General features: G+C 30.2%; 1 protein-coding gene across 1 annotated transcript; it reads right to left on the bottom strand.

Annotated features, from left to right (window-relative positions):
- Positions 1–10906: 10906 nt before the first annotated feature.
- Positions 10907–15316, bottom strand: LOC132737635 (uncharacterized). Its single transcript, XM_060724973.1, has 4 exons — positions 13373–15316; positions 13136–13158; positions 12559–13010; positions 10907–12073 (listed from the first exon to the last, which is right to left on the bottom strand). The coding sequence occupies exons 1-4, from the start codon at positions 14460–14462 to the stop codon at positions 11416–11418; spliced, it is 2223 nt and encodes a 740-aa protein (XP_060580956.1). The 5' UTR covers positions 14463–15316; the 3' UTR covers positions 10907–11415.
- Positions 15317–17381: the final 2065 nt, after the last annotated feature.

Below are 17381 nucleotides of genomic sequence, written 5' to 3'. Positions count from 1 at the left end.
CGCTTGCATCAGTTTCATTTTTCCGTGTTTGTCTTTATTCGGGGATTCTGTTTTTAACTATTTTATAAGTACTACTAGATTGATTCCTTTGATGTGTACATGTTCCTTTGCTTTGAAATCTTAAGGATATTCCACAGACGTTATGTGAATCACATTTCAGCAAAACAGAAACATATCGAATCGAGAAAAACGGAATCCCTGAAGGACGCCAAAAGCGACGAAATTGAAAATATTGCAGGCTCGGTTTGATTTAGCCTGTTCATAGCCAGTATTAAATTGTAAATACTCCTTGCCTGTAAATTCAATAAAAGATTTTGTTTACACATATAATGTTTATTATTTTGTTATATGATTAGCTACATGCTAATGCAAATCTTTATGGTATCCATTATCCAATATAAATGCAGTCATTGGTTTTTACTGGCCCGAATTTCAGTTTTGAATTTATTGTACTTTGATATATTAAACTAAATTGTCTTAAAATTTACAATGGCCTGAACTATTTTTCATTGGCCATGGGCCATCGGGCTAGATCTAAATTCGATGACTGTAAATGATACATTTTAGTATCTTTTATCATTATTATTCACTTACATGATATTTTAATCTTTTTAAGAGTGATTAAAATATCAGGATGCTAATATTAAATAAAATTTTGTTACTAACAATTGATTAATCCATGATAATCCTGTCTTCCAAGTAACTAATGTCTTGTTTTAAATTATTTAATTACACCTGGCAATAAATTTACTGTAATCTATATTTGATGTTGGTTAATAGCTTAGTACATAGCGAGTATTTATCAAACTTTTTCAATTCTATTAGGAATATATAAATGTATTCCTACTTACAACAATTATTTATTTATTGAAATATGTAAATATATGGTATTCCGACAATAAATAAAATATTGACTTGACCTACCAAGATAACTGTCAAAGCAAAGGGCAATATCATCTCAACATAGTCGTCTGTGTTCAATGCCACCACCTCTCATTCCAAAATGTAGAGTGTTGCTCAGCCATAGAGTGTTGATAAGTGCAACAGGGGAAGAAGTACCCAACTGTCCTGAGGTGTACAGAAGTTCTATTTCGTCATCATTGATTGTGCCTGCTGCTTTAAGTTTATTGCCACGGCCTTGTTTTTGTTAGTCTTTTTGTTTACACTTTTAATTAATACTTCACGAAGCTTTCCAAATTCATACTCATGAACTAAATTTTCAGATATCTTTCAAAACTGCTGATCATGCTTCGTATTGTGACTGGTTCATATTTATCCCCATTCTTCTGGCGCACACTGAAAATTAATTGACAAAGGTACAGATTTAGCTCATTAGCAGGGATTTCATGGATTTTGCGATTTTCATTTTTACCAACAAGGTACGATTCAAGGAGTCTTTGATGTGATATTGTTTTCATTCTTGTTTGTTGATTTTCATTCTCTATAATGTAGACCTCAATTTCAAAAGGAGGTGCAAACCTGTTACATTGAAGTGTTTGGGAAATATTTGGCAATTTAGATCCTGTTTTCACCAGTAGTAGAAGTTGTTCTTGGAATCTAGTTAGGTAAAGCACTTTTATTTACTTTTTTAGGGAGAGGTGAAGAAGTGTCAGACACAAGGTTGTCAAGTTTTGAGCTGTTAAGAGTGTCTAGGCTTGAAGTTTTAAAAAGCTTCAGGCTGGATGTTTGCACTTGAATTGTCTTTTTTGGAACAATAAGTTGATTGTACATGTCAGAATTGAACATCATTAAATCATCAGGAAGACCTTTTACCAGTTCATGTTTTTCCAGAGTGAAAATTTTCCCATCATTGAATAGTTGTACCTTATACACAGCATAGGTACCAAGTGGATGTATTAGTTCAACTATTTTGCCCATTCCACCATTTAAACCGCACTTAACTGTGTCACCAACAAGAAAATTTACTTTTTCCATCTTATTTGTTTTGCGTTTTTTCTATCATGACAAGGGAAGTTACTCCTATTTGTTTACATTATTTAGTTATGCTGTATTACTGCCCTTGTGTTGATGCCTAGGAATACGAAAAGAAGTTCTCACGTGGAGTGTAAGATCAGCCTATGTAAGATGAGATTTTCCAACACCGCTATTATTAGTAACACTTACGGATTTTTCTATCTGGTTAGTAAGAAAATGTTTTACTATGTCGCATCCTACTGTCGCTAAAGAATAATGTATTAAACTAAAGATTTGAAGAAAATGTAGAATGATAATAAATTTCACCTTATATTCCTTACTAAGAATTATCTTACAATTTTTCAACAATTAAAATCTTACATGCCAGACTGGATTGCATTATATACATTGTTCCCAGATAAATCAATCATTATCCCCTACCACGTCAGTTTAAAATGACATCAATCTGAGAATGACATCATTTCGCTGCTTATGAATTGCCGTTATTTCTCTAATATCATTTATAACTACTGTCGTGGATAAAACATGTGGCGTTAGTGTATGTGAGATGTTATTTTAACATCAAATGAAAAGAAAACATAAAAGTAACGGAAAATATCAATACAATACTAATGAGTCTCATGTTTATCATTTATCATTATTTGCGATATTGTCCAAGATGAAACATATATTCATACAAACTTACTACTGTTTAGAAATATCACAGGAGCTTGACATTCTATCAATAATTGAAAAATATAAGCAAATAATTAAAAATAACGGCAAATATACCCCTCTATTTTGTATAATTCATTATTATGTTATGCTTAAAATATCAGCGGTTGTTTAAAGAATTTTTGATTGTGTATCGAAATGGCTGAACCAGTTTCTTCAAATATATATTCTTTTTATAACATGACCTGATATAGCGGACTTATAAACGAAGAAAATAAATTGCTGTTCCTTTTTTATATAAGGAGAAATGGGAAGTTTTTATACGGTTTCTGACCCTCATGCGCTGAAAAAATGTACCAGCATGCTCAGTTTTTTAAGGAAAAGCTATTGTGCTTACTGACATATAATATCACATTTATTTAGTCAAATTTATAACATTTTTATATAACAAGACTAAATATCATTCAATTGTAAAAATATCACATTTTCATCTTACTCATGACGTCACTGTTCATGTGTGTAAAATTTCACCGTCATCTCGGATATGAACTCGAATTTAATCACTATCACTATGGACCGTGCACGTTTGTGGCCTGAATTTGGTTTTAATTTGGAGTCATTTTGATGAACATGTACATGAAATGTTCCATCATGTATGGGAGCGCTTAAGATACTCTGAAATCAACCGGATACATGCAGATTGGACCTTGAATCGGTGTTGAATTAAACTCGTTCAATTAATTTAGTATTAAACCTACACTCATTCAATATCCCCTATTTATCATACACCCGTAAAAATGGTATCGCACCGCCGTGCACATCTTTGGACGTGACGTAATTAGCATTAATCAAACAAAGTACTGCTTATATCAAATTGTTCTAAACAAAAATATTATCATTCATTACAAATATTGTTGATACTAATTATAAATCACTAAGAACATTATCAACAACTGTTCATCCGGAAATATTTTATAAGAATTTTCAAATGATACATTTCTGTTGTTTTTATCAATATTTGAAAATCTTATGGAAAATGTACCAATTGTAGACCAATCCACTTTGAAACACGTGTAAGTTCTTATTATAACTTGCAATGTAATCAATTTGATTATCCCATCGGATCTAATATCAGTCAAACTAGTTCAGTATCTTGATTAATGTCTTTATTGGGGATTTTAGAGATTATATCAATCAATAAATTGATTTTGGTTTTTTTACACCACCTCAAAGGGAGTGCAATCTTTAAAAAAAATCAGAGGAAGTAGAGATAAATATGGCGGCCATATTTTCATATTACACAATAAGAGAAATGTGTACAAATAACCAAAATCATAAATGTATACAAATAACACTTAGTTTTGTGGCTGTCGTATGTATATTTCCCTCAGTCCTGAGTAATATGGATTTTGTAGTTTTTTTCACCAGATGTCTGGACCGGATGTTAACATTCAATATTCAACCAAATGATGATTTAAAAATAAGAGTGATGATATGATATGATAACAACATGAACAACACTATATCAACATCGTTTGTCTCAAATTAAGGACTCGAAGGTATTTACAGTATAACTTTTAGAGGACAAAAACATAGTCAAACGAATTTATTTTTTTACTCTAGTGTTCTATTTTAGGAAATGATCAGATTGACATTTTCCTTGAACACAAAGTGAAACTAGGTTAAAATATTTCTTTCTTCTTTATAAATGCAATCATATAACTATTGAATAGTTCTCTTCAACAAAAACGCTGTATAAGTAAATAAAGCTGTTTTAATGAGTTTGCATTATTGTGGATTTTTTTGTTTTGTTTTTATTGTATGTAGTTTAAACCATTCTTAATCATTAACAGTGTTTAATGATTTAAATAGAACATAAAATAATATTCCTAACTGTATAGAAAATTGTATATTTTGTATTTCTTTAAAAAGAACGTTTCTGTTTTTGTCAAATTCACAAAACATGTATTCAAAGGTAGTTAAGCTTAATAACCTATGTCACTATACAAGGTATATAAATATAGTCCCATCGGATATAATACTAGTCGCGCTAGTCGAGCTAGTTCAGTATCTTGATTTATCACATACCCTTGCCGATTTTGCGATTTCGTAAAAATGGTATTGCACGACAGTGCATATATTTTGACGTGACGTAAATTGCGTTATACAAACAAAGCGTTCAGATGTGCTAAATATTAGCGTTATACTATAGGCGCGTCAATGAAAAATGGTTCTTTTTCACTTCAAATAGTCGTTAATTAATGTATGCGATAATAAGAATATTTAACAAAATCTGATTTGAAATAAAATAAAAAAAAAAACTGTAATAAAACTTTACACAAAGCAAATTTAAATTCTTACCTTCCAATGTTTAACTTTTAGATTAGAAGGGTTTTTTCTTTGTCATTTTTAGTACATGTTGACGCATAAAATGAGATGTATTTCATAAAGAAATTCAAAAGACACACCCATATATACGTGTCTTGAGCTGGTGATCCGGAATATTCTTCATCTTTTATCTAACTTTTTTTTTCATGTGGAAATACGACATCCTATTTTTCTATATAGTTTTTAGATCTATCTAAGACACATTAAGTGCTTTTAAAATCAGCTTCTCTCTTTTTTTTGAAGAATTATCCAACCGTGTTTCGTTAAGCTGTCTTATGTATATTTCCCTTAAGACTCAGACCTTACCAATATGGATTTTGAAATTTTGTCACCAGATGTCTGGACCGGATGTTTACATTCACTTTTCAACCGAATAATGTTTTAGAGGCAAAATAAAGTGTAGGTTATAAACTACTAATTTGTCGGGTACATATAGTCAATCAGGGAATGACCCTACGTAGTCATCTTCGGAAAATTGGACGTTGAATCGACAAAAAAAACAAATGGCGGCCATTTCCTTTTTTTAGAAAATGCACCACAAGACCAGATTTTTTACTGTTTAAAGTACTGTTGACAAGTATAAGAGTGTTTTGTTATATTTAGCTTGATAGTTTTGATATGATAACAACATGAACAACAGTATTTCAACAATATATCGTTTGTCTTAAATGTAGGACTCTTAGGTGTTTACAATATAACTTTTAGAGGACAAAAACATAGTCAAACGAGTTTATTTGTTTAATCTATACAGTGTTCTATTTTAGGAAATGATCAGATTAACATTTTCCTTGAATTCAAAGTGAAACTAGGTTAAAATATTTCTTTCTTTTTTTATACATGCAATCATATATCTATTTAATAGATTTTTGCTTTGTTTTATTGTTTTTCGCTTACACCACTTCTAATCATCAACTCGGTAGTGTTTAATGGTTTAAACAGAACTTATTAATAGTCCCAATTACATAGAAAACTGGTATATTGTATTTCTTTTAATAGAACGTTTCCGTTTTTGTCATTATACAAAACATGTATTCAAAGTGTTATAGCTTTAATACCTATCTTACTATACATGTATATAGTAACAAAATTAAGGTTATTTCAACACCACTCATTACTCGTAATTCAAGATCTTCACCATTATGACCAGTATTCAGAAACGATACTTAATCTCAATCGTGACTTAAACTCACGAACGGTCATCTCAAGTAACGCTGGAGTAGACTTCCGGTAAGTAACTCACAATGTGCAAAGTGGTATTTGTTTAGTTTACTCAACCTTACCTCTTGTGAGGGAGACTTCAAAAGTTGACCGATCAGTTTTAGTGCATAACATTATTCAATATACATTGCAAAAGTGTAACCATGTCGTGTAATAGAGTGGATTTAACCAAAGTGGAAAAATGTTAAAAGAATTAATTATAAAAAATCTTAATGGACAAGAAAACAAAAATAAAAAAGAATTTAAATCTATGTTCGATAAAACAAAACGACTGAAGCGGTAAAACATAACACAGTTATTATTGAAGTTACAAACTAACAAAATGGATCCAAGTAATGAAACACTACACCAGTATATAAATCATGCTAAACAAATGTTAAAAATATTGTTTTGCTACGTAGATTGTTATAGCTTTTTTAAAATTAAAATACTTTGACGTCATCTAAGTTTACTTTATGCCATTGTTATTCATGACGCCATGAAGATATTGGTCTGTCATGTTTCCTTTGAAATATCTTTAAAAATCAATATATAGATTAGAAGTTCTTTGTCAATCCAAAAATTCAAAAAGTGTGATATGACTTGTATCTAGCTGTTATTTTAATATTTAAAAACAAAACAATAAATAACTGAAAAGCCTTTGATTAAAACATTAACATTTATATGGGGCCTATATATAGACTCATGAAGTCTTGATGATAACATTGACAAACACGGGAACAGTTATTTTCATGGATAAAGGAAGTTCAAGAAATTTCAAACTTGAAATCGTATAAATTCACTTCTTTTTTGCGTCAGTACTGATATCACAGGAGCTGAATATACTCCTAATAGTTCATACTATTTGTATCATTCCGGGTATAGAATGTGCACACTCTTTCGATTCGAAAATCGACATTTCTGATAAAATTCAACTTCTGACATAAATTTAATGTGATCATCTCTATCCCTAAGTATCTGTTTTCAACATTAATTCCCTAAAATACTGTCAGTTCGACACAAAAATACATTAAGGAGTGGAATTTTAAAAGACTGAGTCGTCCGTTCTCATCCTTTCCTTGAATATAAAAATGTTTGATTTCTATTGTAAATGTTTATATTAATATGTATTCGGGAAATAAATAATTTATGTTTATTCTAAAGATGCTTAATAAATCAGATTCAGTTGATTGGTTTATCGAGTAAGAACTTTATTTATGTAATATCTAAAATTTATTAAATATTAATTTGCTTATATATCTGAATAAAATGCTTAAGGAACAATAAAAAACCAAAACAAGGTAAATACATAAGAACATAGTTAGTTAGTTTTATTTTATATTTAGAAGTTTAATTGAATTTCCTTATCGTAGGATAAAGATGTATTGCTATGTTAAATTTGATAAAATAGTGTTTTTTTTATATAATAAAATTGTTTAAATCACGAAATTATCTACAATATTTCTATTGTTCCAAATTTAGCACAGGGCCAAATCATACTAGTGTACAGATTAATAGTTATATTGCCGAATTGAGAAACCTGCCTACAAATGAATGCATTTATTGTATTGAAGAGTTTTGAGTATAATCATTCGAGGACACGCTAAAAGCTGCATGCCTTCAGATGAGCCAAATAGATTCAAGAAAATCAAACTTGAGAGAAAAGTACTAAGATTTTAAGACAAGTAAAATGATTCAAGCTAATGGTGATTTATTATAAATTTTGCACCAATCATTATCATAACCATATACCTACTGTGTTACTAACTTACGGCTATTTTGCATATTTTGACCTCTTTTATGCAATTTCTTTGTTCACTTCACACAATCTTACATTTTACAACAACTCTTACAATATGTACATGACAAGTAGCATGAATCTGGCGGCATGTTGCTTTAAGTTAAATTAAACACAACATGAAAACATTGTTTTTATTTTGTCTATTTATTAAAATCAATCAATGAATGTCACAAAAAAAACTTAAAAAACAAATACATACATAAATAAAATGAAATAAAAACAACTGATTGATATAATCATGCAAAAGCAAAAAAACTGAAAACTGTAATTAATAGGAAAGGTTTTAATAGTTAGATCCATGATTTACCTTAATTTCTGATATGCATGTATGAATTTATTAACATCTTATTATATAAGATATCGTGATGCAACAACATATCGTATTAAGGTATCTTTGTAATTACTTCATATTTAATTCAATTTAAGTCAACATAAAATAGATAAAATAGAAGATAACCAACTCTTGAGTTTACACAAAAATAATCATACAAACATGCACACCAATTCAACTTTTTAAAATTCATTTTCTACTTGATTAAAACTTGCTTTATCATTTTGAAAAACAACGAACATATGCAATTGTAATATCAAACAGTATCTTTTATTATATCAAAAACAATGAACAATGAATGAACGGGTATATACGATACAGACCAATTATTCTATTGTCTCGACAATATGTCTATCAGATATCAATCATATATAAACTTAGGCATTTGTATCCTTAAATGATCTTTAGACTATATAGGAAAACGATTTAACAATTGTGTTTTCTTTGTTATATTGCAAGTTTTAAAATGCTAGATGCTCATTTAAACAACAACAAAAAAAACAACAACAAAAAACAACAAAGTAATCATACACAACAATTTAAAATAAAAATACATGATTTTCAATAATTATACACAAAAATATATACAGGAATTTACCGCTTTCTTCGTTGCCTTTTTGTTATTTCAGTGTACCTTATCCTCACTTTTGCAGTTTTGATATAGATGCTTTTATTTTATTATGCTTCATTTAATTATGTTGATTTCGTTCATTTATTCCTACAAAAAATTAGCCAGCATCGAACATTTTTACGTACTGTTTACGAGTTATCGACACTTTTTTGAATAATAGAAGGGCTCTTTTTATGAAATAATGGAACTCTTGATAATCTATAATATCATCCGTATGGGAATGTTTTCTATTTATTCAATAACAAATAATAACATTGACTAACAAACGACTGCAGCGAAATGATCATTTCTTCTAAAAATGTTTGATATATGTATATATTACACTGTTACCATACACCACCCTTTTTAACACCTCTTTACTATTTTCCTGCTAAGACATTCTCATTCGAAATATCCCTATAACTTACCCAATTGAGGGGCTGTTCTCAAAGCTTGTTTAATTTCTCTTCATCAGTATAAAGGCTGATCTTGTCAAAATGTAATTTATTATACCGTGTAGTTTTTAGTAAATTTTGAAAATATTGGATGCCAAATTTGGAAACGAATCTTGAATAATTCAGCCAATAAATACGTATACTAATTATGTAATTAAAATCAAACATTTCTTCTTTCAAAATAGACCTGAATGATACATAAATAATGTTGAAAAAGAAAGAAAAATGTTTACCATACTGCGGTTTGAACTCATTACCCTCAGTTTAATACAGTTTACTGTATTTGTAGCCTACTTAAATACTCTTTAAAGCTGAGATAATGCAATAATGCATTAGGGTTGTCATACCTTAAATCAGATCTCTTTTTCATAACTTCCCAAGGTAAGATTTTTAAGAAATAGAATGACATACCTATGGTGGCATACTTCTGTCATCAGATAACCATATAACTAACTAGTTAATTAAGAGGTTAACTAGTTTCGTAACCTCTTAATTAACTAGTTAGTTATATGGTAATCATAACGGGAAATAAATGCATGTTAGTGCCTACAACTGCCATCATTTTTTATTTTACCAGCTAAATGTTAAGTGGTAAACTAGTTACGTAACTAGTTAACCATATAATTAACTAATTAATTAAGAGGTTAACTAGCTACTTAACTTATTAAGATTACTCTTAAAATGTTATCTGGTGGAAAAAGTAATGTTTATTCAAGATTAAAGGGCTTTTTTAGTTGAAATAATTCCTTCATCGAATGTACCTTTGATTATATGAGAATAAAGTTCATTTCATTAATTACACCTGCCGCATGAGTAACTACGCTGATGTATACAAGGTTCGAAAAAAACTCAGTTGAGTTATTTTGCCCCGATATTAATCAATGAAAAAGAAACTGCAAAGTTATATATTAATACAGTTTTCAAATGCTCATCGAAAGTGTACTGAGTGAGTATAATGGATTGATAAGAACAGAGAAATAGTAACAAACCTATAATGTAATTACTGGTAAAGAATTTTTTGTCAAGATTGAAAGGTGGACAAGTCCATGTAAAGTTTTTAGCGCGGTAAGGATTAAGTATTTATATAACTGCATGTGTAAAAATGACTTAACTACGAGATATTTTAAAACAGATTCAGCAAGTAATCCTTTGTAAATTTTTGTTTTCCAGAAGTCACCTTAACTTGTCTTTTTTGTTACATGTTTCAACATTTAAACATTCAGTTATGGAAGTGCTGGCATGAATAAAATGCTTTTTAAGACACAATTTTGCATCTGGTCTATTTGCATTTGCTATAGACGTCGTAGTTAATGATATCGTGACACGTTTGATCAAATTATAACACACCCTAGTAGTTGTATACATGTATTTAGCACATAAACGCCAGGCTTCCGAAATAAAACATTTTTTTTCACTCAAGGCTGTATAAAGTTTTCAAACACAACTTCAAGTGTTTTATAAAAATGTCTATGTTACTGTATTGTATACCAATACTACTTTATATTAAAACTGAGTATTGTTGTCATATAAAAATCTTTAATTCAAATGTCCTGATGTTTAAAGAAAATTAAAAATGTTTCACATATACATAAATCTTGATCAAAGTGTATTCAATTTATTACAGATGAAATGAAATAAATACAACGTATTGTGTTCGTACCAGTGGATTACAGTTTACACATTAAGTATATTTACATACAGAATATACATGTATTTGCATATTTTTTTAACATCAGTCGTTGGAAAGGTTACATTGAAACATTAAATTGCATAAAGTTTAACAAACAGGTAAAGCTATAAACACGCTTCATGCTTATACACATAAACGTAATGTAACGTTACACATATTTGAAGGTCATTACAATCGTTTTTGTAACGATTAAATCTTTGCACTATCAATCAGTTACTAGTATTATTCTCAAAACAAATGGTTAAGTTTATAAATCGGAATCTATTTTCTATTGTACATTATAAGTGTAACACACGCAATAGACAATAGATTATTTCGGGTATAACCTTAAATTTGTATTGACTTACAAAAATGTCAAATAAATTCTGTGACCTCTTTTATTTCTTGTGACTGCAAACATGTCACTGTTTCATCCATACATCGTCCACATTGTCTTTGCTCATAATCTTTGATGTCAAGGCGTTTTTGTACTGTCTGGAGTTCCGAGGGAAAGGCTAATATATCTGAAACTTTACGTTTTGCATTTTTAGGTCTCTTCACTTTTGGTAGTTGACCTTGTCCCTGTTTAATCGTTTCAATCAGTTCGTTCTTTAAAATAGTTGTCCTGTCTATATGTTGCAACTGCTCGTCCGAAGGTTCAATGGCCGTTTCTACATCTTCCTTCACAAAACTTTGTGTCCAGAATAGCCGATCTTTTTTAACAAATTTTTGTACCTCATTGTCATACCTATTGATATTATGTCTGGTCTCACCGACCCGTTTAAGTGACCCGTTGTGAAGAAAACTCTCAAGAAACACAATTAAAGCTAACTTTTGGAGACGATAATGCATCTTTGAGGCTGAATAACCAGTATGGTTGTTCATCAAATCTGTGCAAGTATTGGACATCATTGCAATAAGTGCATTTAGAAGAAGAATAGTTGTTAGAAGAACAAATAGCAAAAATACCAGCACGGCTAATGTTGGTTTCCTTGCTTGAAAAAGTATATCTAATTCTCCGATACCAAGCATGTTTGTTTTTCATTTTAAAAAATTTTTTTTTTCCCAAAAAATTAAAAAAAATCGTCTTTTTCCCCGTATCATTTCCTTTGGGCATTTCATATACATTCCCCCAATAAAAAATGCAAATGAAAAATATAACCATTATACAAGCCTTTTTTAAATATCTGTTATAATTCTCGGGAACCCCCAAAAACCCCGTTTTAAAAACCTGGACCCTTTTAAAATTTGTTTGAAGAAAAAAAAAAACCCCGGGATCCCAAACCAATAATAAACGGGGCCAAAAACCAAGCAAAAAATTTCAAACCGGGTAAAATTTTTCAGGGAGCATAAAAGTGCCGCAAAAAAAAATCAGCCCCAAAAAACCATTTTAAGAATAAAAAAGTAACCCCCGGAAAACATGACATTTTGAGTATGGCAATTTAAAAATCCCACCCTTAAATCTTTCCAATGGGTTTCTAGACTTTTTTAAAAATTAAAAGGGTTTTTAGAAATAACAATTTTGTTATGATTATGACAATCACTATGATATCAAAAATGAGACCAAGAACTGAAACAAAAGTGACAAAACCATTCTTCGTTACACAGTACAAAAACTGAGCTGTATCATTTTTGTTTACTGTCTCTTTTAAATGTGACCTGTAAACGGCAGAAATAGACAAAAGAACCAAAAAGACCAAATATAAAGCAAAGCTTCCATATATCCATTTTTTGTAGTGATTCCATTTTTCTTTGATAATTTCTTTCAAAGGGGTGACATTTGAAAACAAAAAAGCGTTAGCTGTTTGGTGATGAAGAACAAATTCCAATACGGATTCGTGATTCTCGTCCTTGATGTCCTCATTATCTGCTCCTTTGACGTCACTTTTCAATGCAAGTGTTTCTATCTCTGTGATGTCGTATTGGTTTCTTTGGAAAATACCATCATTTGATTCCTGTGATAAGTATACCTATCAAAAGGAATGAAATACCATTTAATGTCACACATTTGATCTCTTTATGATGATATTATGTTTACGAGGTTGTCAGGAAAGATTATCAGGTAATCAAAATATGTTTAATGTAAATATTGAACGAAAAATGTTTCAATGCCAGTGACTAATTGGAAACAAGTTATGATTTTCTTTGAGCAAATATCAAAATTGTATGGTTTTATTATATTTTGCTCTATTTGTGTTGATATGATTTTTATCAAATTTATATTGTTGCACAGTTAAACATATTTTATCTGATTCACAATAATTTTAGTTTATTTATACCAATACATTCCTCATTCATTATACCACTTTGACTAATTTTACTCAATTCTGACAAATGACTGTCCCCTTGAAGGCACCGAAAAGAAAAGCAAACAAAAATCGTCTTGTTAGCATTGCATATTTGTTCACATTCGCATAATTTATATTATTTAAGGTGTTTAAAAATATAAAAAATAAGCATACCTCATCGTTCAATATAATTTCAAATATTTTGAACTGCTGCCGTTTAGTTGCTAATTGTAGAGGTGTAAGCTTTTCCCTATTTTTCATCATCAATAGTTTTCCAACTTGCTTCCTGTACTTGCTGTCATTTTCCACATAAAATCCGCATACATTTCTGATTTTGTTTTTCTGTTTTCCCGATTCAATTGGAAGAAATTTGCAAGATATGATGTATCTTAACATGTTGAGTACTGAGTCTAGTTTATCAGGTTGAAAACAAGCATATTTTATTAGAGAATGGATAATATTATCACCTTTTTCATTTGTAACATCCATCTCATGATCAAACTTCTCGAGAATAATGCTGAATATTTTCTCGTTGCATTTCAAAGAAGCAATGCCAAGTAGAGATCCAGCCATCATTACTGTGCCTTGAAATTTTTCACCGGTTGCGTTTTTTATTGCCCCTTTAAAACTATTTTCTATACTTTTTGCCATTAAATGTAGGAGCTCTGGATTCTCTTGCACTACGGCAAGATGAATGGGGGTAACTCCTGTACTCTCATTGGATTTATGAAACTGTTCCAAAGTGATGAGATCCGGAAAATTCTCAATCAAGTTTATAATAATGTCTTCAAGGATGTCCTTTCGCAGACCATTTCCCTTTTTGATTGACATTGCACGAAATAATAGTGACTCCCCATTTAGCTTAAAATCGGTAATTTTTTTTATACCGATCTCCCTCAAATCAGCTTCGAGTACTTGTGTAGTCCGGAGAAAGGTTTCACTTTTAATTGAATCCAATAGATAACGTTTTTTTTCTTTTTTTCCTGTTTTATTCAGATATGCAAAGAACGATGTAAAATTCGATTTCATTTCTTCAAGCTCTTTGCTCTCCATATCATCATTCATAGCAATCCGTTCCAAAGAGGCGTACAGTTTTAAAATACGCAAATCGTTTTTTGAATAACGTGAAGGCATATTATTGTTTGTAACAAAAATCGAGAATAACTAAAATTACTTTTCAAGATTTTTCGTTTTCCGATATGTCTTATCACAATTAAGTCTCGTTTCTTATCAGCAATCAAAAACTTGTCTAGTAACTTTACAAGCATGAATCTGTCCTTTTATAAGATTCTGCGTTGGCTTTCTCTCATTTCATATTAATTTTAAAAAATATTCCTTGTAAAATAATACTGAAAATATTCAATTTCTAGAAGCTAAAGCAAAACTATCCCTAATCGTTGATATCGGGAGAAACGTTATTGAACGGCTCTAACTTGTCCAATTACCGAACATTGAATGTGCATATGTTAATATATTTAAACATTTGTTCAATTTGCAGGGATAAGAAACACAACGATCAATGTTTTGTAATCAGTGCCTTCACGGTTCGTTAGTATACCTGAATTATCACCTCCTATCATAGAGGCCTTGGTATTTTAAAGGCATTTGAATTTGTTTAAACATGGTTCATATATATCTTAAAGCTAGCCCTACATAAACTTTATAAGATATAGCCGTTAAGTTTCATGTCGATATCAGACAAACATTAATTAAGCGACCACGCAAAGGAAACATCTAAAATGCTCGCTTAATGCAATGGTCTCTTAAGACAAAGCATGAGAAAAAGTTAAAACGTATTTATGATATTTGTTCTTTGCAGTGGGGTAGTTTTTAACTTCATTAAATAAATAATAATTATACTTCTCTCCGATAATCTAAATAGACGTTAAAATAAAAAAAAGACTTTTTGATTTATGTCTCTAATTATGTATAGGTTTGATATTTTTAAGAATTGTCTTGACACTGAACTTTTCATACGTGTTGATGCTTTCTTTTGTGCATATTTGATTCAAAACAGACATTTTATTGAAACGAAATTTCCATAGAATAGGATGTTTCATTTCGCACATGCGCATTTTGCGTAGTACAAAAATCAAAACAGAACATATTATATCAGCACCTAGTTCCGGCTTCCAAAACTTTATATGCCGCTTTTTAATATTTTTGTTTTTCATCTGATACGGCATTTTGGATTTTGGATAAGACCAGTTACGAAACCTAAACAGAATAACACAAGTTGATTTAACCTTATTTTTCATTTGCAAAAACCGTTGTCCCAATCAATGCTTGTGCATTTTGTGATAAAATTTTTTTTTATATCGTTCCATACCATTTAAAGTATCAAAATATTTATACCGTCATTATCGCATGGTTTGGAACTTTTCCTTTGTTCTTACTAACCCATTGTACTCAGTAATCTTTCAATGAGCATTTGAAAACTGTATTGATATAATAGCAGTACAGTTGTTTCATTGATTCATATAGGAAAAATCTCAGCTGAGTGTTTTGCCTAGATTACAAAATATGCAACAAAAAACAAACAGCAGAAATTTTTAAAAAAACTTTCCCGACTGTTTAAGACTCAAGTAATTATTTACGTGTTAGTATATGCGATTAATGACTGAATTTTAAGAATTTATAACTATATTTCTACTATGTCACTAAGCAGTGAGGGTTATTTTTGCATCCTTTGATCTCTTTTAGGAAATTAACGTTTGTTGCAAGTGCTTTGATAATGTGTAAGTTGCTTCCTTTTTGTTATTTCACAATATAATACATTTAAATATAATTTTAAAATTTCATGAAAATTAGCATGAATCTGGAGGCATGCTGCTTTAAAGATTTGTCCATAACAGATCGACAGAGATAAAAAGCCATAATTCTTAACAATAACAATGCAAAACAATAAACTGCACGAAATTATTGATTCAGCATTTTTGTTTTGACAGAGATCATTCAATTGTCTGCTTTTTACAAAAGATTCACGTCATTGTAACAATATTTGTTTTTCAAAAAAAAAAAAATAAATAAAAAGAATCAGATAAAGAAAATCATTTGCGAGACAAACTAAATAAATTTTAGTGATTGGATCATTATGACATGCCAAATGTATTCTGCATTTCTTATCTGATTTCATTTGAAACAATAAAGCCATTAAGCTATTAAACTATTCGTATTGTAAAATTCAAATGTCAATGTCACTGTGATTTTTATACAAATGTGCATAGTTAACAGAAAATTTTGACAATATATTATATGTATCATGAGAGACGAATGGCGAACTATGACAGAATTTCTTTGTTAACTCAAATCAATAAAGCTACGTCTAGGTAGGGTGAGATCGTTTTAGGGTAACCTAAATAGGGTTACTTCAAAACGGAATAAGTAATTACCAGGGTTCCAGATATTTTTTTGCCAAGGGATGTTTACTTCTTAAAATCTAGAGTTAGGGGTGAAATGCAAATTCTGATAATGTAAAGGTTAAGTCTATAAAAAGCATTTAGAATTTTTGTTTATGATAAATCAAACCGACTTTTTATTTTTTTTTATTTTTATAAAAAACTTTTACAAACAAAGCACCTGTAATGGTTCAGCGTAAATGCAGATTTCCCTAGGCTAGGTTATACTGATATCCCAGTTTATATAGTTTAAATTTCATATCTAAAGTCATAAATGTCTTTCCTTATTGTTGACATGTTGATATCGAAAGTTTTAGTAACGCGTGGGCACGATTTAGTAACTCATGGCCATAACATCTCGTGCGCAACAATTATTTATCTCGTGCACATTACTAAGTAACTCGTGTCCACGACATTGTGTCTCGTGCGCACAACTTTAATATCTCGTGCGCACGACTTAGTCACTCGAGGCCACGACAGAGTATCTCGTGCGCACGACTTAGTGACTCGTGGCTACGACATACTTTTCGTGCGCACGAGATAAATTAAACCACACACGTCATTTGTGCCATCGTTATACTGTCATAGTGCCGTATATACAAGTTATTGATTGGACAATGATTGTATATTAAGCGTCATTAAGACCCCGATGTTT

Source organism: Ruditapes philippinarum, unplaced genomic scaffold (assembly GCF_026571515.1).
Source record: "Ruditapes philippinarum isolate M1 unplaced genomic scaffold, ASM2657151v2 ctg1266_1_1_1_1, whole genome shotgun sequence".
Taxonomy (NCBI): Eukaryota; Metazoa; Mollusca; class Bivalvia; order Venerida; family Veneridae; genus Ruditapes; species Ruditapes philippinarum.
The sequence above is the reverse complement of the archived record's forward strand: the minus strand, read 5'-3'. Positions and strand labels throughout refer to the sequence as shown.